This window comes from Apiospora marii, assembly GCF_038362585.1.
Source record: "Apiospora marii strain CBS 49790 chromosome Unknown utg000009l_segment0_segment0, whole genome shotgun sequence".
NCBI classification, from domain to species: Eukaryota; Fungi; Ascomycota; class Sordariomycetes; order Amphisphaeriales; family Apiosporaceae; genus Apiospora; species Apiospora marii.
Window position 1 is genome coordinate 1,520,872 of NW_027117381.1, and position 25,900 is coordinate 1,546,771.

The window sequence follows — 25,900 nt, forward strand, 5'->3', positions numbered from 1 at the left end:
ACAGTCGGCCAGGGTAACAGAAGTCTGCCGTATTACTTTTGACTTATCTGGTTTTGATTTTGGAGTAGTGACGATAGGCGCATTCGCTGACCAAGAACAGCAACAGCGGCGGCACCAAAGATGCTTGTAAACGAGCGAAAAGAAGTGAGCATGTAGTAGACGACGTGGTCTGGCTTGTGGTGTTTTTGGTGGGCTGTCACAGACACGAGGCAACGAATATATAAAGTGCGATTACCAGGACGTTGAGTGTAACAGGTGACCGGCGGGCAGTCTGCTTTGGGGCGTAGGTAGCGCTTTTTTGCTGGGGACCCTGGAGTGACCGGAAGTGACGTAGCTTGAGCAGAAACAATGCCGAGGTGCAGCTGGCGGAGCTAATAATGTGACCTATTTACGAGTACTCCGTAGGTACAGCAAAGGACAGCACAGACAGGGGCAAAATGCGACGCCTTACGGGGCAACCGGACGAAAGAATCGAGAGTAGAGACGATCAGAACATGATCACGAAGGGTCTGGAAAGATTATCGTGCGGTTTGACTTCGAGGGACAAAACAAAAGACGAGGGGGGAATGCTGGCAGGGCTCACTGCATGTCAAAAGGTCAAAGAGTTGAGACATTGGGGAGCCGGAGCAGTAAGGCGAGCAGCGAGGTTTAGGTACTTCTCTGGATGCAATGTTACACACGTTCAGCACGTAGCAGCTGCCCCCCAGCACACCAACACTTTTTTTTGGTATCCCCAGCGTGCACTAGCCCAAACTCGGGAGCCACATCCAGCTGACTTTGTTTTAGCAGCCTGGCAGCAGCTGTCTAGGTCCAGGCCACCACCAAAATATCCATCCCAAGCACCAACCAGTCGGGCGCCCGTCAGCAAATAAAGCTGCAACGGCCCATCTGACACGAGTCGCTTACGGGGTTGCCTGCGCAAGCATGTGGTTTTTTTGTTGAATCCAATAGGACTGCCGTCTGTCCCCCCCCCAGGCCGCGATTGGGGGGCTCAACGCTCATCTTATCGTATATCCATCCATCCAAATATGAGCAGAGAGCGTCCTCCTTAAACGCAAGACAATCAGACAATGTTTGCGCGGCCCGAGATGAAATGAGGGGACAGAAACAATATTGCCTTCGTATCCCCTTGTACGACGTACCCAGGCTGAGAGGTCGATGCTTGAATGTCAGGGGCACTTAAGCCAGCCAGCCAGCCACAAAGTTGCCATGCAACTGCTATTCAGCTCCTAGCCCATAAGGTTGTTTCCACGGACATGGAAGCTGTTCATGCACCTCAGTGCTTGACCGTGGTAATACCTAACCTTTTTCCCCCTCGGGCGTATTGTGGGTTTTGTAGCACCATTGGTCTAGAACAACGCTCGGGAACTTCTCCGTCGCAAAAGGCGATGCTTGTGCAAGATGCCGAGCAAGTTGACTGCCAATCCAGTCGCCGGGCTGCCGTGCGACTCGTGGCAGACCTCGCGGGAATATCTCACGGGAACCTGCGATCCAACGACTCATCCCCCATGTATTTACCTTATGTAAATCCCGTTCCGCCCGCATCCCGTTGTCGGTTTGCCGGGGCATCGTAAGTATGTATGCAAATCTCATTTCTGGCTGGACCGGGTCGAAAGGAGACAGCAGGCCCACTTTGCTTGTCGAGCCCCAGAAAAATTATTCCGCGTGCGTCTGCAGGCCCTTCCACTATCCCCTCTTAACTCGATGAAGCGCAGGTGCCGGATAGCATGTGACAATCAATGGGCGACTTGCTTGTATTCTCTGCTCCCGTAGTGGGCCGTCTGCTTCATCCTCCCCACGACGTGGATGCCTATTGGCAAGGTCATTATATGTATGAGAGATGTATGCGCGTTAGGGTTGTAAGAGTGGTGCATGTCATCTAACATGTGCGTACGGAGTATAGAGATCCAGGATCGTTGTCTTTGAGGTAAGGAACGATGTCTTAATTTACAGTACGATATGTAGCAAGGGTATTAGGTAGTATCAATATGCACCTGAATATCGGCACTATTGACGCCATAACTCATGAGTCAAGTCATAGCTGCCGATAATACAACAGACACTGCTTTACTTTTCACACCGATCCGGATTCGGCCCAAACATGGCCGGTCACATAGGGAAACCCGCCTGCCGCCCTGTCTTACATCAGGTCCGGACTTGGAGAGCTCATCTGTTTAGGTAGTCGACGGCTGGCTTTCATGAGACGTATTACCTGATAGATGTACGCCATACAGATTCCGAAGATGCTATTCTATACGTCGGGTGAAGAAGTAGGCTGCTTGGGTTGTATCCGGAATACATGTGTGAGCCTGATATTCGAGGTTCAAATGATCGTGGACATCGCAATTCATAAGCGGAGAGGGTGGTGATGGACGGGGGTTATTGAGTAGCTGGCAGTGGGATGCGTTGGTATATGTAAAGCCCCTTGATATGCCAAACCCAGACGAGCCCTATTTCCATTTAAAGAAGCTATTCCATGGTTTATTTATCCCACGGCGTTCGAAGCCTAGGTACGTAGGGCAACTGTACGTATGCGTGCACTATGGCGAGTGAGAAGCGACGGGGAGTGTGTGCAGGGCTGCTTACCACACAGGCAGGTCCGTCTTTAGCGTTGCGAGGGCCGGGACGGCAGTTGAAGACATCCCGCAACCCTTTCGAAACAACCCTGCATATGATCTCTGGTAGGTAGCCGGCACCGGCATTGATGAGTACCATGCAGCATGCTGACCCCATGGGTGTCGTAGCCTAGTCGAAATGATAGATGCCTAACGTTGCTGATGTTGGTATCTGCATGTGACCAGTTTCCCGTCCCGACTCTGCCTGCAGACATCGGTAATTCGCTGCATTGGTGCCAGCTCATCCAATGCAGCTATGCCATGCCTGCCCATCCATTCGATCGTGCAACTGCCATCCATCCACTTCCATTCTAGCATATCGCCCTTGTTGCTTCCCACGAGGTGCAGCAGCTGCGATGTCTAAGGTTCTCTATATTCGAACAATGCATCAAATCGAGTAAGAGCAGTTTAGTATGTTAGGTATGATGTAGGCAGTATGCACGACGGACGGGAGATCCACTCATGGCAACGAGTCGGATGGTGGCGCTTGGAGAAGAAGAGTGCCAAGCTTCTTCTCGTCACTTTGCCAAGTTCTAATCATTTGCATACCTCCAAACAGACTTTCATTGTTGCGTTGACTGCGGGCGCTACACCAACGGCATTTGCATATTGCGCTAGATCTTTGGAGAAAGCATCGTCATCCATGGCTTGATTTTGGGTTGGCCAGACACAAATAAAGAGATTCCGTCGCCTCGCCTCGCCTCGGTTCGCCTTGCGGGCCATCAATACTTGTTACAGAGCAGAGACTGGAACCTGGAGAGAGGCTCATTCGCTACTCCGTACACAATTTGGCACTTGCCCATACCCACACCCACACTGCTGGACACCGTCGCGGTAAGCCTAACGGGTGGGTGACGGGATTTTCTGCAAGGCTTGCAGCGTGGCAGCTCAAACCTTACCTTCGGGTTGGTCACCCAAGCAAGCACTAAAAGCCAGCAGGCGGAGAGAGGAGAAACATTTTCCAATTCCCAGTTTGACGGTCCTGACCTGTCCTGTCGACCCCAAGCCCAAGACCCCCAATTGTATTACTGCTGCTAACGTTTAACCTTGCATTTCAATTACCGTACCAACTCCAGTCTTTCCTTTACTTTGCAACCCCCTCCCCCTCCTCCCTCTGCCTGGTTCGGCCTTTTCTTAACCTGTTTATCCTTTTGGTATGCTCTTTGGTCAACGGTCGATATCTCCCACGATATGTTATGGACCCCATGGGCGACGTCTGTTCCTTCAGTGTTGGTCGTCTGTGCCGTGCTTGCCTGGTGGTTTACAGAGCCTAAAACGGCTCACCTCAATGCCATCGTCACAATCGGTTTGATGCTATTCGTCTGGTCCATTGCCCCCGAGCTGGCTCAAGAGACACCGATTTGGCTCTACCAGGCCGCCCTCGGTTTCCTAGCTACTTCGGAGCTCGACATATTCATTCTACGGCACTTCAACATGTTGATCACAGGCCTTGCCGCCACATGGTATGTTTCGGCGCCCAGCAGTCTTGGCCAAGGGGGGCGGCTACAAAGTAAAGAATCTAACCTTTTCGTGTCTTCTACAGGTTGGCATACCGAACATATCTGGTCCTTCGAAAGCCAGTCCCCGAGCTTATCCATGTCCTCGGGGTCGAGGTCCCCGACGCTCCCGATGTCTCCCTCGCCGGCATCCGCAAAGATGCAGCAACTCTTAATTGGACTCGACCGCAAGCTAATAGCTCTGTCGCGAAGTTCCTTATACAGGTCAATGGTGTGAATGGTATGTCCAACTTTATGCAAAATCCGCATTCTTGTCAAAAGAGCTGGGAATTACAATATTGACAGCTGGCGTTTTCAGTGGGCGAGTCATCAAGTCAGGAGACGGCTATAACCGTGACTGGCCTTAAACCGAGCCATTTCTACAACATTCGCGTCATTGCTGTGTCGCATAGCAACTTCCAGGCTGGCAGCAGGTCTATTCGACTGCGCACCTATAACAAAGACGGCCGACCAGAAACCGGCAACGGCAGGGTCCCTGCCAGCTGGGTACCCGAAGACTCGTCCTCTTCATCGACAGAAAGCCACGATGATGAAGGGAATTTGAGAGTGGCGACCGCCGCCGTCGAAACGGCCTCGATACCCGAAAGTACCGTTGCTCCCATGCAGATAAGCGCGACGGGATCTGTCACGCGGCGCAATACCCTAACGAGGAAGCACTCCCCGTCCACTGCCAGTATGGACCAATCAGTCAAGGACGCATTGGAGAGGGTGCCCGAAGGGTCTCTGGTTGAGCTGAGCACAAGGTTCGAGAGCATTAGGAAAGATACCGAAGAGTCTATTGCGCAATTAGAGAAGGACGAGCGAGATCACCAGAGGCTTCTGGACGAATTGACCGAGGAGAAAAAGACCAAGAAGCAGATCTTGAAAGAGAAGGACGAGACGACCAATAAATACAAGGGCGAAATGAACTCGACAGAGCGCGCCATGAGGAGCACTCAGACAAGAAAGACCAATGTCGAAAAAAGGTTGAGGGACAAGGAAAATGAACGAAAGAAGCTCCATGACGATATTGCTAGGTGGGATAAGGACCTGGCCCAAATGAAGAAAAGGCAAGCTGGGTTCGAGCAGGAAAAGGCCAAGATCCAAAAAGACGTCGAAGAGCGGAAAAGAGAGTATCGAAATCAAATCGAAGCTCTCCAGGCCAGTCTTGCGCAAGAGGAGGCCGAGTTGAGAGAAAAGGGGAAGGAGCTGAAGGAAGCCGAAGATCAGCGCAAGAGGCTTCCTGGAGGGGAAGAGAGCGAGGAATGGCGCGACAGAGACCGTCAATTGCAGAGGGATTGGGAGATAAGGTGCAGAGATCTCAACCGCCGTATTTTCTTCCTTAATAAGAAGATCAAGGCACAGGAGGACTATGAGCTCGTCTTGCGCAACCAAGTGGCGCAAGCCCAGCAATCGAACCTTGGCTTTTCTTATGCACAAGCCAACGCCTCTGGGGTTGACTTCGATCTCGCAAACCAGACCCAACTCAAGCGCCGGAGCCGGACTGGAAACACCATGCCAGGCGCAGCAGCACCGTCGCCCTCTACATCGTATGCGATGGAAGAGAGACAGTCCTATGTGCCGGCAAATGGCTTCGAAGGGGGGTTTTCCACTTCACGTGCCCCGACCATCCCCCCTGGCTTTGCCGCGAGCGCGTTTCCGAACTTCTCCGACGTTTCTGCTCCGTTGGATGACGAGGGGATCCACGCACTTACGGCTGGCGCGCCCCTGAGTCCGACAGCAACTTCCTTACTTCCGGCAACATTGTTCGACACAGCCGACGACGACTTTCCGCCGTCCAGGCCGTCCAGGCATGGCACTTTCGGTCAGCCGATGTCACCTGACAATGATCCCCAGTCGCCTATATCAGAGGGCATGTCGTACAGTGCCATGTCTAGCCCCCATGGCTCTGCTCAGCACTTGCCTTTTGCTCATTACGGGGGTGACACTAGCGAGAGAGCATCCCTCAGAGGAGAATATGGCACAGCTTCATCACCGGCAGCTCCTCCGGCCCAGACTAATAATAGGTTTTCATTCTGGCCACACCGTCAGAACAAGAGCACGACCGAGCCACCACCTCTAGGTTCTCTCAAGCTAGCGCAGAGCCAATCATTTCCCCGGCAAACCGACGAGAATGAATCCTTTCCTAACAAGAGACGAATAAGCTTATCATCTAGCTGGAACGTGTTCAATCGCAACTCGACTGGTCCTGCTGTGGGTGACAATGGTTTATCTGGCCTTCGTAATGTTACCTCGCGGCGCGTGCCTTTCTTTGCGAACAACAATGCAAGCGGATCAATGTACCCCGAAAGGGACCCAAGCAGTCCAAGACCGCTCTCCATTGCATCGTCCGAGTTGCCTAGGCCATCTACCGAAAGTGGTCCGCCGATCTGGGGCAGATCCCAGACAAGCAGGATCTGGTCTGCCGAAGGCGGAGACCCTTGGTCACGAACCGTATCACGGAGGCCCTCGATTCATGGCTCTCCTTCGGCTCTAAAAACAACTTTGGCTGACGCAGAAGATGAGATTCTGGACGAGTCTGAGATCCGCCAGCCTCCTCTGGGGGTTGGTGTCATCGGCTCAAGACCATCTGCTGCCAAGGCACTCAAGCAAAGCCTTAACCCCAATGCGCCATCATTCATGGGAATGTTTCGAAATAAGGATAAGGACTCTAAAGAGGGCAAGGAAAAGGTGAAGGCTAAGGGCAAAGAGAAAGAGGCACAAATGGAGTATAACCCACGAGTCTCGATCACATCATCCACTTGGGAACCAAATGAACGTCCGTCCATGGACGAGTCGCTTGCGGAATCCCGCGAGTCGAGGGATACCCTCTCGGTCTCCGAGTCCCACGAGTCTCTGTCCCTGGACCAATCTCATTCGAACACACCATCGGACCCAATGCATGGGCTTGGACTGAAAGACCCAGAGAGCGGACTTAGGAAGCTTCTTCGTAAGGGGAGCTCTTCCAAATTCAGTCTTTCTTCCATCCGCGGATCTAAGAAAGGCCCCGGAAGCGTCAGCAATTCGGATAAGAACTTGAACCTTGAACGCACGAGCATTGATATCGACGATCATGCCCAAGATGGTGGAAACGCTGCTGTCGGGGCAGCACTGCTTGGGCGTGGCCACGACAGTGTGAACAGCAGCCCCAACATAGGAAGCGTGAGCGGTGGCCGGGCTAAGGACGGCCGGGCCAGCTGGACCGGACGGTTCTCGATGACGAAGAAGAAGCAGGGCAAGGATAAGGACGAAGAGTCTGCGCCTTCGACTCCGGCTTTGGGTGCTATGTCGGAAGATCAATAGCAACAACTTGAATACTCGTAAAGCGACCACTACGATTTGTAGATCATACGACAATAGGCAATTGTCAAACATGGATTATAAATCAAAGCGTTAGGGGCCTTTGGTTCCTCTATTTCACTCTCACGACTCTGTATTCAAAACGAACTACGAACATGCGTGTTGTGATTGATATGTAGCTTGCCCGTTCGACTGTTGTTGGCCCAGTAAGTACACTGCTACTATCAGCAACGACTGTCTATATACATCTCTACTAGGTAGGTAGTTGACTTGCAGGTGCAGGGCATACTCCCAAGGACTCCCAGTTCCGGACTTTTGGCGGTGATAGGCGGCAGAATGCCCCATGTCTGGTGCAGAGGGTGCTTGCTAGCTTCGGGAGCTCCTCTGCCCATAATCGGTCGGTCTCGGTGGGCTCTGGGTTTCGAGGGGACCTAAAGATATCCATCCGGCAATTCGATTTCTTATCCTCGACCTCGCGGGCCAATCCAACCCACCCGAACATCCATGGAACAAACATAACGGTAGCGGAGGGATGATTCAAAGTACCTAGCGCCACGCAAAACTTGCCGATCTCCGACGACGGAACGACGTCCATTACCTTTCAACTTGCACCCGACGATAATCGTGAATGGCCGCCGCCGCCATGGCTACGACACCACCGTCCGGCCGCGATGGGAAGAAGGCCACCGAGGGTCTTCCCATGCCCTCGCGCAATCCCCTGCCGTTGTCGGCTAGTCAGGAGGCCCAGGTGCGGGAGGTTTTCAATGCGCGGGTGCGCCTGCAGTGCGAACCTGAAATCAAAGGTATGTGTGGTGTCATTGCCTTTTCCTGCCCATTGCTTTACTGGAACTATCCCGTTGCCTCTACCTTACATACCCGCATGGCATTTTGCTCCTCGACTACCCCAAGCTCCAGCACCGCCCGAAGAGATGCCCGGACTGACTCCTGATCTTTGTGTGATATGTATAGCCTTCGCCGAGTGCGCCCGCAACCGCACCTTCACCATCCCCTTCGCCTGCCGGAAGATGTCGCACCAGATGAACTCGTGCATGATGGCGCACGCGACGCAGGCCGAGCACGACCGGGCGCGCGAGGAGTGGTTCGCGACCCGGATGGAGCGGGCGCGGGAGCGCGAGCGCAAGGAGCGGCGCAAGATCGAGCAGGAGAAGTTCCACCGCGAGTGGTGGGGGCTGCCGGAGCGCAACCCTGACGAGGTCCGCCGCGAGGAGGCCAAGCTGCGGCAGGGCGAGCGGATCGGGGGCGGGTACGAGAAGAGGGGTGGTGGCGGCGAGGAGGGGACGAAGAGGTGAAGAAGAAGGGAAGAAGGGACATTATACCTACCCGGGGCAGGGGGGTTGGGGGGAAACGAACAGACATACACTTAAGGGAGGGGAACGTGTGTATATGTCTGAATGTATGATGCATCAGTCGGCGTTTGGGTGCTTGCTATTCCACCACTACTGAGTTACGCAGCCTCTGGCAAAAGGGGTGTGGGATTCCATATACTCTAGATCTGAACGATCGCATGTATAAATAAACAGAAGAACGAGCTGGGACGCCCGTATTGTTTCCTCAGCCGCCACTGCAGCAAAGGTTCTCCCAACTATGTACGTAGCAGCTGCAGTTGCCCTCACCATGTATGACTAAGATATGAGCACAGCTCCAAGGTCGTCATTGCCGTTATGCCATGACAATATTCGAGCAGGCATTAGGTCGAGTCGCCAAGAGATGGCTCGTCTAAGAAATGCTCAATTACACAGAGATATTGGAATGTTTTAGCATGCATACAGATGTGGTCTGTAAACATCACAAGTGCAATGGAAGCTTATTTCGTCCCGTGGATCTTCTTACGAGGATAGCCTCACGAATAAACGAGTCTTCGCAACACAACCAACCATACGATTTAGCAGCACGATGCGATTTTCGTTGCGCGGCATGCAAATCTCATTGAAGGCCAGAATTAAAAGTGGCGGTCTTTATCGCTTTGGCAACAGCAGCAATCATCCGCATGCCTACCTCGTTTTTCATACTTCAATATGTTTCCAGTCACTCACCTAACTTCAGTTCCTGTCGCCGATGTTAGTACAGACGCAGGTCTTGTTGTTCGGTGTCCGGATCACGTTGGCATATCACCGGAGTCCAAGGCCAAATGCCTGGCCTTTCACAACTCATTAGATGGCTGATCCAGCCGGACCGGGTCCCAGGCAATGCACGACGCCTCTCCTGATCGGTCTCTGTAGAATAGCATTGAATGTTGTATCCAGTGTCGGTGGTGTTTCTGGCATATGCGTATCTTGGGGTATGTATGGCTTTGTGGCGCACGGTCGTCTCGGCTTGCAAGTGCGACTTGCTGACAATGCTGTTCTCGTAATTCAATCCTTGGTGTTGGTTGTTGGGGTATTTGGTGCGACGGATATCCCGGAAACTTGAGTTGACGCAATAGGCATACACAGCCCCGGAATCGAGCAACCCATTCGTAAGTTCGATGTTGGTGATGTCGGTCTCCTACATACGTCCCCGTCCGTGGCTCGTCGTACAGTTCACCGAATTTCGTTCATGTCATGTGAGGTAAGGAAAGCACGACGCTAAAAGGGAATGTGCAACTACAACTTGGAGACTATTTGAACCGACTGGGGATGCGGTATTCGCGACAGTTTTCTGTAAAAGTCCAAGAATTACCACTGCCGAAGATGCTGCCGATAGTGAAGTTATTACCGAAGTGCCGGTAGACCCAATCACAGCTCTCCATTCGACTACAAGGGCGGCATCTCTTACCACCCATCGCTACTAGGGTAAGCTAGGTTTTGAAAATGGGTGGGCCGGCGGTCATCCAGTCAGGCATGTCAACTTCCACTCACCAATGACTCGCTTCTGGATTCGCCATCATTGGGCCCGGATCCCATGCACACGTGCATGTAAGGGCGACATGGTATCGCAGCTGATGGATGGCCAGAACATGGCCGGAGGTGGCTTACTGCAGATCGGTCCTTGAACAAGAAGGCTTTAATATCTGACTCCGGACCAAAGCCGTATTCTGTTGAACATGTCTCTATCCATCAAGGGATTTGGCCATCCGGTGTGGTGTATCCGTACACCCTGGTCAATCGTGTTGCCGCGAATACGCTAGTACGGGCAGGTGGATGGATGTCCTCAAGTGACCAACCTGCTGGCAAACTGTATCTTGCTGACATGCAGCTCGGCCTTGCTCGATGCATCCCTGAGGCAAGCACGATACAGACGGGTCCGACTCGACAAGCAATCCGGGGCATGCCTTAGTGGCAGCGACGTATCTTGGAAATAGGGGCGCGAAGCCGCTAGCACCCCACATCACCCCTGGCCGACACCACCCTGGAACTCCACTCCCCCCGCGATTTCCGATTCCTCAGCCTCTATCTCAACGTCCTCCTGAAGCGCAATCCCGTCCTCTCCGTCTATTCTTCCCTCCCTTATCCAGTTACAAGGCGGCAAGAGGCCCGACCCAAATCCCTACCCGATGAACGCCGATGCCATGGATCCCAACAGGCCCAGAGTCGCGGCCAAAGCGCGCAAAAGAGCCGCGAAAGCCTGTCTCTCTTGCCGCGCGCGCAAGGTGCGCTGCGATGTCTCCCAGCGAGGAATGCCGTGCATGAATTGCTATCTCGATAACGACACGTGCGTCGTGGCGGATCGAGCGTCGTGCGTCCAAGCCCATTCCCGTGCAAGCCGCAGACAGATACTGACCACCCACGCCCATATAGCCGTAAACCTCAGCAGGTCTCAATTCCTCCTTATGAGCCAAGTGTCAATAATGATGCCTCGGAGTCCAAAAATGGATACATGGCATCAGAGAATGATTTTGACGACGACACATTTCCGTCGTCAACACAACCCCAGGCACAGGCGCCCCCGGCCTTTGACATGGGCCAGTCATCATCCGTACCAGGCTTTGGAAACAATGTTGGCACCACAGACAGGGCTCATGTCCCTCACGCCGGGGCTGATCGCCACCAGTCGAATATGCCCAACGTATCTTCGTTATTTCCACCAACTAATGCTCCGTGGGCAACGGAGACTGGACAACGCCAGGGCAGCACAGATATCACATATTCTTACTATCCCTTCCTCAGTATCAACAACCTCCACAACCTCCTGCCTCAAGATGTCAACTATCTCGAGTCGCAGGGCTGTCTACGCGTACCAACGCCTGAAACCCTCGATGAGTTCGTCAGGCAGTACTTCCTGCATGTCCACCCTTTGATGCCGGTGATCAACGAGGGCGACTTCTGGGGCATGTATGGCCAATATGGCTTTGGCGGGTCCGGGGAGAGGATGTCGCTCCTGGTGTTCCAGTCGATGCTATTCGTCGCTTGCAACTTCGTCTCCAAGGAGAAGGTCAAGTCGCTCGGCTTTTCGAGCACCCGGGTGGCCCGGGCTACTCTCTACCGGCGGTGCAAACTGCTCTACGATTTTGAGAGCGAATCCTCGATGATATATCTTGCTCAGACGGCAATCATGCTGTCCCAGTGGTCTCCCAACTTCACACAGGCCTTCAAGAAGGCGAATTCAACATGGCTCAGTGCCGCCATCCAGCACGCTAAGAATGCGGAAGCCCACCACTACTCGGCACTGCCAAGTTTCTCTCCCATCATCAGCCCTCTGCAATACAAAAAGCAGAACGTTCTCAAACGGCTTTGGTGGTGTTGTATTGTAAGGGACCGGATATTGCCCATCGGAATGCGTCGAAGCCTCAAGATCACTCGGTCACATTTCGACTTCAGCTCCAGTCCGACTTTTGGTTACAGGGATATGGCAGATGAAGTCGAGCGGTCACAAGTCTATGACTCGGCCACGAAAAAGTGCCTGGTTGAAATTTTCGTCCAGATTGTCGACCTTTGCACTGTACTGACAGACCTGATTATGATGGTCTTCCCTCTCGACGACTCCCCTGGCTGGGGAAAAAAGATTGGCCCAGATGAAACGCTTAAAGTTAGGGAGTTCAAGCAAGCACTTCGACGGTGGTACACGTTGACGATCCAAAAGTTCCCAATGTTTGGCGGCTGTGGTTCTCCACGGACAGCCGTCTCAAGGGGCAAAGGCCACCATCACGATTCAGTAATACTGTACACCAACATGATGTACATGTACTATCAGTATGGTTACCCGTATTAACATGGGAGTTGCTCAATATTTCAAGCTTGCTGACCATCCTTTAGCTCGTCATGGGTGGCACTCAGCCACCACGAAATACTCCAAACCGCCGTCACGGCCGTGTCGCCAAATTTAACCAGCAACCTTCGCGAATTTTCCACTATATATGAGAACCGCCAAGAGCTCCAAGAAGCCGCATCTGGAGTCACCGAGTGTCTCCAGGAGCTCATACAACTCAAGCTAGCTCGGTGGCTACCAATCAGCGCGTATGTTCCTCTCACCCAACCTACCCAAGTTGTCCCATCGCTGACCTTTCCTGTAGCGTACCATGTACAGCTCTGCCCCTTGTCTTGCATATCATAGATGTCAAGCTTTCCTCATTTCATCGAAGCCAACCTTCGCCCGATGAGGCTGTGAAGCAAAATCGCCTCGGTGTGCTTGTCGAGGCTATGAAACTGTACACTCCACAGTACGACGGATGCGATTACGTGAGTGAGACGATCCGGCACATCATGACCCTAGCCCAGCTCGACACTCCCACGCCACTGCCCGCCAGTAGCACGACGAGCACAATATCGAACTGGACCGACATACTGGCCTCGCAACCGGGTTGCTATCTGCGGCTCGCCATGACCATGGATCTGAGCTTCGCAAAGGGGCGCCTTCCAGAAGAATCAGATTTTCCGGCCAGCCTGCGTGGCCTTTTCACTGCCGGGCGAAACCCCGTGAGGGCTCTACTCAGGGGCAGCCCCCGGATAAATCCCAGTATAAATCCCCGCTTTGCAACACCATCGCACCACAACATGTTCTCTCCGCCAAACTCGTTTTCGGTGCTGGGCGAGCATCACCACCAACAACACCTGCAGCAACAGCGGACTCCTTCGGCCTCTACGTTTATTCCTCCTGCGCCTGGAACGGTGCACTCTCTATCCTCGGACGAGACAGAATCTCCCACGAATTCGCTGGACGAGGACGGCAGCGCGGCGACTAACAAGGCGGTCTCCGCGGCCCGTATGAACGGCACGGTGAGCGGAGGCGACCTTGTCAATAGGCCTTACCAGGACAACATTATGATGCTCGATAACTTCACGGCGTCCGACTTGGAGGTGGAGGACATCGCCGGCGAGATCCTGGCCGCGCAGTTCCTGCGCCAGTCCAACAACAACGACTACGGGGGATTTGGTGCTGCTGCTACTACTGGTAGTACTACTGATGCGAGGAGTGGCGATGACACCGAGGAAGCCAACAACAACCAGGATGGCCAGACAGTTGTTGCAGTGCCGCACAACGGCGAAGAAGAGACGGCAATGGGGGGGATGGAGACCTGGTTTGATAATGCTTGGGGTAACGAGGGCAACGAGGCGCCCGAGGATGGGGGCGATGCGGCTAGGATACTTCGGGATTCCATGAGCGACGGGGGCGTCGAGTGCGGTGCGTAATATGGGAAGCCGTATATGACACCGTATGTTGTGATATTTGGGGACAGGATGTTTGTGTTTTATTCTGCGAATTTGCATGAACAAGCGAGCGGGCTCATCGGGATGGCGTCAACAATTTGGGTTTTCCCTGGCTGGACAGTCAGTCAGCCGTCGCGGTATCTTGAGATTCGAAGTTGTGTAAACCGGCCACAGGTTAGATTGTACGATAATTGCGCGCTTCGTATGGTATAAAGGTACATCCAGAATGGGTAAATGAGATGTTCAGTGTCACGGCGAAGGAACCAGTGCTCTAACCAACTGAACCAACCCGCCCTCGTCCCCTACCGGGCAAAAGGACGGCGTTGTCAAGTCAGCGCCTTGACCGTCTAGTAGAGCTTATCACCACCCCTTACATTCAGCAGTCGAATCACTACGCATAACAGGAGCTTTTTTCAACCAAGACTTTTGATGGCAGAACAGTTTGGAACCTTGCTTAATAGGACATCGGTGAGACTGGTATGGAAAGAAATGTGTGGACTAGTAGTTGACAATACGTAGCATTCTTCCGGTTCTTAAGCCCATGCCGGACATATCCAAAGTGATCCCCAACCTGCTAGTAACATTCCCAGCTATCTCTCCAACTCCCAGGCGTTCTCTCCTGCAATCATGACGTCTCCGATTGGATGAAAGGACGCATGACCTTCTCGATGTACCACTCCGGCAAACCCCAGTCCCGACGCGCCTCGTCGATGCCCCGGTTCATGCGGCCGATGTACTCGTCCTTGGGGCGGTCCGCCTCCACGCGGGGGTAGTCGACGTACACCAGAGCTGGCAACTGTTTCCCGTTGGCCTCGGGTAATAAGCCGTGGGACTTGACGACCTCGACGTTGAGCGTCGCCTTCTCGTAGGCCGTGGGGACCCCCTCGCACACATCCAGCTCCGCCTCGTCGGCGGGCTGGAGCGTGTAGAGGACGCCGTAGACGCCGGGGGTCGCCGATGAGTCTTTGGGGACGGAGGAGTGGTGGTCGTGGGCGGACTGTGGGTCTGCCTGATCATCGGCAGGATTCTGGACGATGTTGGCGTAGCCGCGCTTGTTGATGAGCCAGGTCCAGCCGGGGAGGTGGCCGAGACCGACGGGAACGGCGGTGGGGCAACGCGCCTTCATCTGTGTTGATGAGAGGTTCGAGCCATAGGCGAAGTAGAGGGTGAGCTTGGTGTCCTGTATCTGATCCATGATGACGTGGTAAGGGGGATTGTTGAGCGTGTTGTATGCAGTTGCAGGAGAAAAGGCTGCTTGGTCCCTTTTCGAACGTACTACCTAATTATAGTGCAACTGAACAGAACTGAGAGATCTATCTGGAATAATCTGAGAGATGGGGATGCAGAGGCTAAGTGGAAGGTCTATCTTGATTATACAATGGGTAGTGTAAATGGGACGCCTGGACTCAATGCGTTTGTTCAATTGACTAGAATAATCTTGTCCATTCGGATGGAATAAACGTGGAATAAACCCCTTGTGGTAGCGACAACAAAGATTGGCTCAAGGGGCAACTGTTGTCTATGGGCAATCACTTTGGGATAAACATCCAAGGGTACTCTACCTGTCAGCAACAAAGAACGCATCGCTCAAACATTGAAGCCTGGATTATCTGGCAAGAGCCCCCTCACCCGGTGCCGCCTCGGGGTCTTCCAATCACTTGGGCAAATATCCCCGAAACGCAGGTTCCGTGCAGTGTGCAACAGTCGGGGATGGTGCGGGGTAGTAGCGCGCTGTAACGACCAGCCAATGATGGACGACGAGGTGACGAATCGGGCAATGAAGGTGGGAGTGGATTTCTGTGGCATTGCAATCCGACCTATCATCGTCCGGCATTTTTCGAAATTCGAGGCAACATTTCGCATACAGGGGTTGGTTACCCACTCGCGTAGAGCACATAACAGTACATTATTGTAGTTAACATAACAAGGCAGGCAGAGGCATGATAGTCGAGTCGCATGGGTACAGTTTTGTAACTAGTCGGACCTGCCAAGCTGGTCCCGTATGAATCAGCCATAAGATATGCTCCCCGTAACAAGGACCTAAAGTCCTAGAGATGCATACTTATATACATGTGCGGGCCTCTTTCGTCTCTACAGAACCTGAAAGGTCTCCCCAAGTCACTCCTCAGACCAACTCATGAACCAAGCAGTTCATTTGCCAGTATACCCCCCCCGGCCTTGCATTCCTCACAAGGCACGTAAAATCACAAGGTACATTAGCATATACCTCACGTATGTCTTCCACCCACTGCTATGTTAAAGATAGGATAGAATGGTGGCTTATCAACATCCAGACTGACCCGGACTCCCCTAGACATGGACCAACAGTACCCCCAGACTACACCAAAGGTCGGTAAGACCGAGCGACACCAGCTCCGCATCCAGAGGACTCAGCATTTCCTCAACGAGCCTGCTCGGAATGGGAACCCCCTCGTGGCTCTCTCCTCTGGGACCTCGGACAGCGGGGTTGCGGTGCGGGAGGCAGAGACCCGCATGAAGCTTAACATTGAGAGTATAACTAAGTCGCTGGGATGATAATACATGGCCGCTGCCCGTTTACCATCGTCTGAGTTGCAGCATTATCAATAAAGACCATGATGTACGGGTCTGTTGTCATGGTTATGCGCGACGTGAGAGATTTTGGTGGCCGAGAATGCGAGAAGGGGCGGCTCTAAGCCCTCGGCAAGCAGTGTCGTGGGAATATTCGGACTCTTTCTCATTCAGCGATAGTGACGGGCGTATAGGGACCATCCGTATAGAAATTTGACATAGGCGCGCAGAATGAGTTGTTCTATTCTGCTGTGTTCCCGTGAAGTATGCCCCAGTAATCCATTCACACGTCCCCTATTTCTTCTTGTGTTTCTTTTTGCTGTCAACAGGACCGGAAGCCATAGCAGGCTTCGGCTCATCCTCCACAGGTGACAGCCCCTGTCTGCGCATACGACTGAGGAAACGTACGTCCTGAAGTTCTTCCTTCTCGATGCCAAACGCGGCCTCGTAGATTGGGGCAAGATCGTGGGGACCACATGGCCTCGCGTCGCCACTCGCCTTTCGCTTCTCGAAGAAGTTAGCCATGGCTTTCTGGATGGCGGTCTCGACACTATCAGGGGGTTTTGATGAATGAAGTTCCTCTTCCAGGACGCAGGTGGCTCTCTTGATCATGACGACTTCTTCGGGGGTGAGATAGGGGCTGCTTATGTACAGCTCGTCAGTTGTCTGCAGTGTACGCCGCTGTGAGTCTGCATCTTTGGTGATGTTTCGGAGATCGTAGATTAGAACTCGCACTTTATATCCCAAGTTTTGGTCTGCCATTATATCTGCAACAGTTTTGGGCTGCTTAAGATCGTCGGCCTGGTTCACGCCAACTGACGAGACAGTAATATTTGATCTGGTCATGTCGGCTGTGTTGGAAATGTTGGATTTTCTGCAGATATGGTTGGCAGAATTCCAATAATGATCAAAGGGGGCGATAATCAAAAGGCGAATACGGACCCTCCGAGCACTTGATATGTTTGTCCCCAACAGTACACATGGGGTATCAGAATCGCTTGTAGCTCCAGTGGCCGGAGAAAGAAGGGAAGTTTCCAGAAGCAACCGAGCTTGGTTCCATTGATACTATGATTACCAGCGTGTACTTAGTTCAGATCAACCGATATTTCTAAAACTCCATTCACAATCAACATCTGTTCGATATTGGTTCTCAGGAAAAGAACAAGCCCAATAAGCGTACGTGGCTACCTATGTATGCTTTCGAGTCCATATAGCCACTCAAAAGTGTGGATGCACTGGGGGCACCTTTCGCCTGTGATCCTACAGCGTGGTGGGTGGGTATCCAGCGAGTAAATCAGGATTGAAGTATGCATCTGTATTTAGTTTAGGTTCAAAGATGCTAGGTTGGTAGCCATTGGAGGATCTGCGACGCAGGTTGCAGCTCAATACCCTTGTAGCGTGGGGCAGGACTAACTAGGGTCGACATGATGGTGTTGTGGTGGTGACGATGGGATAGGGCCCCGGAATAAAGGCTTTGACGATGTGTAACCTGTCAATGTGCCTAAGATGTTTTGCGAAGTCCCATCAAATGCAAGTGAGCAAAGCGACCTGTCGCTTTCCGTCTAGCTACCGCATACATCGATGCCAAATACGTACCTTTCTTTCCTGACCGACCAATTGATCCTGGGTTGGGGGACAGGAGAGCCTCGTACAAACAACACTCCTATGCCAAGAAAATGCCAAGAACTGTCGTGCCACTTTCATCTTTCGTCGAAAAATGTACAGTGCGTTCCAAAGCCGGCGCCCGATAGGCCTGGCGGGAGTCAAGTGCATTACCGGTCCGCCTGTGAGTCTCAGGATGCATATGCGCTGCTCCCGTACTGCATTACAGGATGATGGGTTGAAGTACCTAGATACCCGACCATCTGGCCAGCTCCCGCTTCGAGCTTTTGTTCGTAATGGTAGTTCGCCCACCATGTCTAGGTACCTGCTATGCGGCTGGATTCGACTGATAAATGTATGTAAACGGTCATACCTCCAATCCATGCATTTAGTCTCAAGTACCTTACGCAGCCCTCTCAACCCTGGTCTCAATGTACTATAGAGAACTGAGCAGATGTGCATGCCACAAAACAGCTCACCGAACTACAGTGCAAGACGGCAACTTAAGACTGCATGTGTGATGTGATTGGAAATTTGGGCAATACGCGTTGAAGAGTGAAACCTCCTTCCTAGAGGTAGGACTCAACTTGACCCTTGAAATATTAGACATGTATCCAGCCAGCTCTCTCCAAGGAGTTCAACGTTTTCCATCACCATTCCCCGTTCACTTCGAACTCGTACCAGTCAACATCACGGTACTATATAGCCCACATACTTTGGGTGATCATGACTTACTCAAGCCAAGCAGAAGGTGACCGGTGGGTACTCAGCGCTTCCACTCTCAGCCCATGATAGCAACTGACCTATTCATACTCCAGCACTGCCACACGAGTCCCTTCACGCATCACGACTCTTCCGACTACTGCCGCAGAACGGCAGGCCGGAAGGACGAAACTGTCCGAGTCCCGCCAGGAGTCTTATGCATCTGAGCCAAGTTCCAGCGGGAACCGTAACGTCATGCTAGCAGACCAGACCCGAAGCGAATCCATCGCTGTCAAGAAAGCTCAGAAGAAGACCAGCAAGAAGCTGGTTAGCATCCTATCCAAGTATAACCATGGCTAGATGGACACGCCCTGTGTGATATAGTAAGGGCTATAACATGTATATGGTCGGTGCTTGCTGGACATTTGACTGCATCTTCTGGTTAGGATGGGAGTACTAATTGGGACCATGATCAGTTCCATTGTGTGTCTCGGATTTTGAATAATTGTGTTTAATACTTAACTTGTATAACTTCATTTTGTATTATGAGTCCGACGATATGTTGTGTAGTTGGTCGTCTGCCATCTTAGTACCAAACATTTGAGCGTGATCATATAGCGACCATAACGCAACTCCCACTTCGCCTGAATTGTAAAACTAGCAACACTGTATGCCATAAGCTCTCCCGTTTTGCCAAACTCCACTAGTTGAGGTATGCGTTGACGAATGGCTTCTATCCGCCCACAAGCCCGGTACTTGTGCTAGTGGTACCATGGCGACAAGTTGGTATTCGGTTGCGAGATGTATGTTAAGCGCCAATAACCAATAGCTGGCCTGTCGGACGGTGTAAGCCTCATCATGGACAATAATGTCGGTTCTTTTGACAGGAGGTAAACCGCATGACGGTGCAAACTTGAATTTAACACTGAAGTACTATTGAGTGCCTGACAGGGATGGTTACAGACTAGTGCACACCGTATAGTGAAGCTTCGGCATTTGGGTCGAAGAGTAAACATGATGCACCAGAAAAAACACACCAGGCTAAATAACAGATAGCAGATAGGTATATGTTCATTGATCGAGAAGAGGTTTTCAAGAGAGTTGCCCGGTAAGGACATAGGGTGGGTTGATGTACATTTGTAAAAAAAAGAACAATAAACTGATATCAAGACACACCTCATCACCACTTCTCCCCACTAAGCTTCAACGGCAAATGCAACATCCGCGCCCCATCCTCGTTAGGCTTCGGCAGCTGACCCGTCCGGATATTGACCTGAAGAGACTGATGGAGGAGCTTGGGAGCCGGCAGGTTCGCATCGCGTTCTTCGCGCAGGGCCACGAACTCGTCCTCCGACACGCCATCGCGCAGGTGCTTGTTCTGCGCGCGGTGGTCGCGGACCGTCATGTAGGGCACGGGGCTCCCGCGCTCGGCCGAGGGGTAGTCGTGGCCGGTCCAGATCTTGAAGTGGTCGGGCATGTTGAGCAGCTTGCGGCCCGACTTGAAGAGGTCCCGCGCGCTGCCGCCCGGGAAGTCGCAGCGCGCCGTGCCCAAGTCGGCGTTGAAAAGGGAGTCGCCGCAGAAAACGTTGTCTGGGTCATTGGGACCTGGGTGTCAGCAACTTGTGAAAGAAGAAAAGGGGGCGCATGCTTTCGCATAGTATGTGGGTCACTCACCCCCTATCTTATAGCCAAGGTGGTCGGGCGTATGGCCGGGAAGGTGGATAGCCATGGCTGTAAGCTGGCCGATCTGAAATGTCTCATCGTCATCGAAGAGCTTGTCGAAGACATTGATATACTCCTCGCCGGGGACGCCGTACTTCTCCCCGATTGCTTCCTGCATCTCACGAATACGCTGTCCGGCAACCACCAGTGGCTTAAGCCCTTCGCTTCCTTTACCTAGGCGGTACCGAAGATACGACGCCGCAGTTAGATGGTCGGCATGCGCGTGGGTTTCGAGAATCATGCAGACATGATAACCCTTCTCTTCGACAAGTGCTAGTAGCGCATCAGCAGTAGTAGTCGAGATGACTTGCGTGGCAGAATCAAAGTCCAGGACGGGGTCAATGATGACGGCCTTCAGAGTGTCCGGGTCGGCAACGACATATTGCCAAGTTCCAGTCTTGGGCTCAAACACATCGTGAATGGTCGGTTGTCCCTCGGTCATCGCAGCTGTGGTGGCGTATTCAGGGGCTGACGCTTGCATATTTTCGTTGTCTCTCGAAACACCACTAGAATGCTCAAGCAACCAAGGGGCTCGGAGATGTGAGGCTATTTTATCTGATGTTGGAAGTGCTAGTCTGCAGGCAGCTTGATGAAATCCTCGAGCATTTGCAGGACGTCCTACTAGGAGCCTTCTACTGCTGTAATATGCCGTTATGGGGCTGTGTATCCCGGTATTCCGATTCAGGGGCTTGGCAACATGGATGGATTTGGGATTGAACGACTGAAGTGAATCTGCGAACACTTGTGTGCTATGGAGGCGAGGTCGAAGAGATTTCATGGTGAATTATTTTCGGCTCACGATGGACAGAATACATATACGGTTATGAGGAGGAAAGGAGATCAAACCGAGAAGTCCGCGATGGCAGTGTCCAAGGAGGTGGCCGAGACAAACGGCGACCTCGAAGGCTGAATAAGTCGCCGTTTCGAAGTTGGTCGGCGACCCGCTTAATCAACGGCTGTAGAGCGGCTAGGGAAAGCCTGCTTCTCCATACGCCCGCGGAAGCCCGCTGAATAGCCCGCCGAGTCCCGGCCTCTCTGCCGACGACAAAAGCGCGGCTATTGCGCTCGCAAGCGGATGGCGGCCGGCTACACCTTGTCTTGCTCGGATGCGACGGAATCTGGTGGTGCAGACCTAGCTGTGGCAGCGACACGTTCTGCCGAATACAGATAGCCGTTGATTTAAGCTTAGACACAGTGAGAAAACCAGAGATCGGAGGTTACACCACGTCTTTCTTCGTTACGTGTAGGTCCATCAGTTCCACAACCCGTGGGCCAACATGACGATGGCACGACCTTCTGGGACGAGGAATGATGCGAAGAGGTGGGAATTGAATGCAGATACGGCAGGGATTGAGGATGGTCCCATGGTGTTGGATAATACGGGGAAGCTGCCTGACTAATCTGGTGGGGCAGCAACGATCACGTCATCGCGGTGCCGGCCAAAAGAGAGCCAGTCTAATAAAAAAGTCGCCATGCCTTAGCAATCGGCGACCGACTTGGGACGATGGCGGTTGTCGGTCACTTTTTTGATTACTTATTTCATTGAGTACGGAAATTTCCGGGGTTGAACGTTTCGTCTTTTGTAGCATCCTCTTTCCTAGTACCAGGGCCTTGCTTTTTCCTGTAACCTTCCTTCCTTGCGCCAAATTCCCTCGTTTTCTGTGCAGTCATGTTTGCCCGTTCTACAGCTCGTGCAGCGCGCACTGCTAAGCCCCAGCTGGTTTCGGGGATTCGGGGTCTTGCCTCAGTATCGCCGGTGACCTCTGCTGGCCGCAGCCACAAGGTTGTCGTTGTTGGTGGCGGAACCGCTGGACTCTCCATCAGCCACCAGCTCCTTAACTCCGGCAAATTCACTCAAGATGACATTGCCGTCGTCGACCCTGCACAGTTCCACCACTACCAGCCCGGATGGACGCTGGTTGGTGGCGGTCTGAAGACCATGGAGGAGCTGCGTCGGCCCATGAACAGCCTAGTCGACCCGAAGCTCAAGTTCTACGGCGAGAGCGTCGGCGCCTTTGCCCCCGAGAGCAACTCTCTGACCCTGGGCAACGGAGACAAGCTCACCTACCAGCAGCTGGTCGTTGCCCCCGGAGTGAAGATCAATTACGACAGCGTCAAGGGCTTGCCCGAAGCTCTCGCTGACCAGAGCTCTCTTGTGTCCACCATCTACAGCCAGGACTACTGCAGCAAGGTGTACGGCACCATCAAGAAGCTCGAGAAGGGCAACGCCATCTTCACGCAGCCCGCCGGTGTCATCAAGTGCGCCGGTGCTCCTCAGAAGATCATGTGGCTCGGTTTGGATACCTGGAAGCGTGCAGGCTTGTACGACCCCAGCAACCCCAGCAACTCGCCCATCAAGATCACTTTCGCCACTGGCCTCCCTGTCATGTTTGGCGTGCCCAAGTACAATGCCGAACTCGACCAAATGAGGAAGGATCGCGGTGTCGAGGGTCTGTTCCAGCACGACCTTGTTTCTATCGACGGCGACAAGGCAGTGTTTGCTCTTCCCGACGGAAAGGAGAAGGTCACTAAGCAGTTTGATCTTCTGCACGTCACCCCCAAGATGGGCCCTCACGCGTTCGTCAAGAACAGTGCCCTCGCCAACGAGGCCGGCTACGTCGACGTCGACGATGCCACCACTCGCCACAAGAAGTTCCCCAACGTCTGGTCTGCCGGTGATGCCTCCAGCCTGCCCACCTCCAAGACGGCCGCCGCCATCACCGCCGAGGCGCCCGTACTGGTCCGAAACCTGCTCCTGTCGATGGAGGGCAAGGACGTTGATGCGTCGTACGACGGCTACACGTCGTGCCCGCTCCTGACCGAGTACGGCAAGGTGCTCCTGGCCGAGTTCAAGTACGGTGGTGTGCCCAAGGAGACTTTCGACAAGTGGATCGGTATTGACCAGAAGACGCCCAACCGCTTCTTCTACCACCTGAAGAAGGACTTCTTCCCGTGGGTGTACTACAACAACATGGTTAAGGGCACCTGGGGTGGCCCGAAGGGCTGGACCAAATAGGTGAAAATACCTACTGTTAAAATGTACATGTAATATCAAGGATCTGTACCAGACTACTAGAGACCAAGGGTGTATCCGAGCATATCGGCGGCATTGACGGCATTATTAGAAAAAGCAATGAAGAAAAACCGTTATAATCTCAAATGATGCAAGCTTACCTACTCTCACATGTACATATGTGGGTTCGAGTTGGAGATAAGACAACACTTGCAGATTTACCCCAACCCAGGATTAGACTTCAAGGATGTCTCGATCTACTAACATCTGGACCTGTTTGACGCAATGCAGATTGACTATAAATAATGCAGAAATAGTAACCGTAATCTAGGAAAGCGGCACCGACACTTCGATCTTCCTGTATAGACTGCAATTCACTACTCTGGCCAATATCACAATGAAGCGGTCACTTGTGCCATTCTTCATATCAATTAGCCTCCAGACTGTTCTGGCGTGGGAGTTTCCCCGCCCACCATCGATCCCACATGCACCTCAATGGCAGAAGCCCATGTTCGGAGAGGCATCACCTCATGGCTCAGACGATGACGATGTCGATATCGTGAGTGGTAGCCAGTTCAATGGGCTCAGGACGTACGCGAACCTGCCTTATGTCAACTGCCTGTCGGACGCGGAGGCGGAGAAGGGCCTGAAGTATGACATTGCGATGCTGGGTGCACCGTTCGATACCGCAAGTCCACACCGAATCTGCATGAAGTTTTTGGGAAAGGAACGAGAAGAACTGACGGTGTTTGAGACAGCCAGACCGTCACGGGGAGGCCCGGGGCTCGTTACGGCCCTGGTGGGATCCGGACCGGCAGCCGCAGGATTCAGGGTGGCTATAGTGTGTATACAGGTAAAGTCCCATACTTGATATATGCGCTGCCTGTCGAGATCTATGGTACGGTGCTCATACCCAGATGAAACTGCATAGGCAGAAGCGCATTGCTGTCTTGGGCGACCGTCGTGGACTGCGGCGACGTGCCCCTGACGTGGCTCGACAACAATGTCGCCTTGAAGCAGCTCGATAAAGCCCACAGGGTCTGTGGAATACCCCTTAACTTGAAACCCACCACTCAGACATCTTCGTTCCTGCTAAGATTTGGGAAAACTTCCAGGTCGTTTCTGGGAGAAAGGCATCGAATGAAAGCCACTCCGTCACACCGCGCATCGTGACCCTCGGAGGCGACCATACCACGACTCTTTCGGCCCTGCGATCAACTCACAAGCGCTGGGGTCCGGTCTCGGTGATTCACTTCGACAGTCATATTGGTGAGCCCGGGATTAAAAATGCACACCCAGATTTTTCTAACTACCTACGACCCTACAAACAGTCGCCTCCATCTTGATGAAACTGACTGATACGATACATTAGACACCTGGGATCCCGCCGTGCTAGGAGGCGGTATATCCGACTACGCGTACGTTCATCCCACTCCATTTCCCGACCCAACTCTTTGCCCCCTATGTACTCCTATCTATCCCTTGTCTGTACGACGTTAGTTCTAGTCAGCACCTAATCCCCGTCCACAACAACACAGCGGCCTAAACCACGGCACCTTCCTGCACATCGCGCACGAAGAGCACCTGATCCTCAACACCTCGATCCACGCCGGGATCCGCGCCCCCCTGATCCGGGCCAAAGGCGACCTGCGCAACGACCTGCGCTGCGGCTTCGCCATGGTCAAGGCGCGGGACCTCGACCGGATCGGGGCCGAGGGCGTAATCCGGCAGATCAAGGACCGCGTGGGCGATTCCAAGGTCTACATCAGCGTCGACATCGACGTGCTGGACCCCGCGTTCGCACCAGGTATATATGCACGCCATTTTTCTTTTTCCCTTCTCTTTTCTTTTCGCACGCCCGAGCCCCTGATAGCGTGTCAATTACGAATGCTTACTTCTGGAACCATGTCAGCTACGGGTACGGCCGAGCCAGGCGGCTGGTCGACGCGGGAACTCCTGACGATCCTCGACGGCCTGCAGGGCCTCCATGTCGTCGGCGCCGACGTGGTCGAGGTCGCCCCGATCTACGACAACCCCGGCGAAACGACGGTGCTCGCGGCTGCCGAGGTGGCACTATCGCTCATCGAGTTGATGGTGGAGAACCCGGTCAAGTCCTTGGCGGACGCATAATAATATGCCCCAGTGGACCACCGGGACGGACTGGGATGGTCTGATCCACACAGGAGTGTGTGTACCAACACGACTACCCCTAAGCACAGGAAAGGTTCATCGTAGGGAGAGATGATTTGAATACACGAGAGAAAAACTACTTTAGGTGCACTTCTATAGGGCGTCCTCGAAATAAGAGCATGCATG

At 53.1% G+C, this 25,900-nt stretch overlaps 10 protein-coding genes across 10 annotated transcripts; 7 read left to right on the forward strand and 3 right to left on the reverse strand.

Moving 5' to 3' along the window:
- Window positions 1-3,806: 3,806 nt before the first annotated feature.
- On the forward strand, window positions 3,807-7,414 carry PG985_012013 (uncharacterized protein; the record flags this gene model as incomplete). Its single annotated transcript, XM_066831780.1, has 3 exons — window positions 3,807-4,078; window positions 4,159-4,352; window positions 4,431-7,414. The coding sequence occupies 3 exons, from the start codon at window positions 3,807-3,809 to the stop codon at window positions 7,412-7,414; spliced, it is 3,450 nt and encodes a 1,149-aa protein (XP_066679830.1).
- Window positions 7,415-8,054: 640 nt separating this feature from the next.
- On the forward strand, window positions 8,055-8,721 carry PG985_012014 (uncharacterized protein; the record flags this gene model as incomplete). The annotated part of the gene is made up of 2 exons (XM_066831781.1): window positions 8,055-8,214; window positions 8,381-8,721. 2 exons carry the CDS (start codon window positions 8,055-8,057, stop codon window positions 8,719-8,721), a joined length of 501 nt encoding a protein of 166 aa, XP_066679831.1.
- Window positions 8,722-10,904: 2,183 nt separating this feature from the next.
- On the forward strand, window positions 10,905-13,977 carry PG985_012015 (fungal specific transcription factor domain-containing protein; the record flags this gene model as incomplete). Its single annotated transcript, XM_066831782.1, has 4 exons — window positions 10,905-11,086; window positions 11,149-12,540; window positions 12,604-12,804; window positions 12,861-13,977. 4 exons carry the CDS (start codon window positions 10,905-10,907, stop codon window positions 13,975-13,977), a joined length of 2,892 nt encoding a protein of 963 aa, XP_066679832.1.
- A 643-nt stretch (window positions 13,978-14,620) lies between these two features.
- On the reverse strand, window positions 14,621-15,190 carry PG985_012016 (uncharacterized protein; the record flags this gene model as incomplete). Its single annotated transcript, XM_066831783.1, has 1 exon — window positions 14,621-15,190. The coding sequence occupies one exon, from the start codon at window positions 15,188-15,190 to the stop codon at window positions 14,621-14,623; it is 570 nt and encodes a 189-aa protein (XP_066679833.1).
- A 1,121-nt stretch (window positions 15,191-16,311) lies between these two features.
- PG985_012017 (uncharacterized protein) lies at window positions 16,312-16,530 on the forward strand (the record flags this gene model as incomplete). Its single annotated transcript, XM_066831784.1, has 1 exon — window positions 16,312-16,530. The coding sequence occupies one exon, from the start codon at window positions 16,312-16,314 to the stop codon at window positions 16,528-16,530; it is 219 nt and encodes a 72-aa protein (XP_066679834.1).
- A 309-nt stretch (window positions 16,531-16,839) lies between these two features.
- PG985_012018 (uncharacterized protein) lies at window positions 16,840-17,391 on the reverse strand (the record flags this gene model as incomplete). Its single annotated transcript, XM_066831785.1, has 1 exon — window positions 16,840-17,391. One exon carries the CDS (start codon window positions 17,389-17,391, stop codon window positions 16,840-16,842), a length of 552 nt encoding a protein of 183 aa, XP_066679835.1.
- Window positions 17,392-18,873: 1,482 nt separating this feature from the next.
- On the forward strand, window positions 18,874-19,209 carry PG985_012019 (uncharacterized protein; the record flags this gene model as incomplete). The annotated part of the gene is made up of 2 exons (XM_066831786.1): window positions 18,874-18,905; window positions 18,966-19,209. The coding sequence occupies 2 exons, from the start codon at window positions 18,874-18,876 to the stop codon at window positions 19,207-19,209; spliced, it is 276 nt and encodes a 91-aa protein (XP_066679836.1).
- Window positions 19,210-20,029: 820 nt separating this feature from the next.
- PG985_012020 (Metallo-hydrolase/oxidoreductase) lies at window positions 20,030-21,052 on the reverse strand (the record flags this gene model as incomplete). Its single annotated transcript, XM_066831787.1, has 2 exons — window positions 20,030-20,454; window positions 20,524-21,052. 2 exons carry the CDS (start codon window positions 21,050-21,052, stop codon window positions 20,030-20,032), a joined length of 954 nt encoding a protein of 317 aa, XP_066679837.1.
- A 1,188-nt stretch (window positions 21,053-22,240) lies between these two features.
- Window positions 22,241-23,587, forward strand: PG985_012021 (uncharacterized protein; the record flags this gene model as incomplete). The annotated part of the gene is made up of 1 exon (XM_066831788.1): window positions 22,241-23,587. The coding sequence occupies one exon, from the start codon at window positions 22,241-22,243 to the stop codon at window positions 23,585-23,587; it is 1,347 nt and encodes a 448-aa protein (XP_066679838.1).
- Window positions 23,588-23,981: 394 nt separating this feature from the next.
- On the forward strand, window positions 23,982-25,714 carry PG985_012022 (proclavaminate amidinohydrolase; the record flags this gene model as incomplete). The annotated part of the gene is made up of 5 exons (XM_066831789.1): window positions 23,982-24,427; window positions 24,520-24,622; window positions 24,682-24,828; window positions 25,091-25,391; window positions 25,497-25,714. 5 exons carry the CDS (start codon window positions 23,982-23,984, stop codon window positions 25,712-25,714), a joined length of 1,215 nt encoding a protein of 404 aa, XP_066679839.1.
- Between the last annotated feature and the right edge of the window lie 186 nt (window positions 25,715-25,900).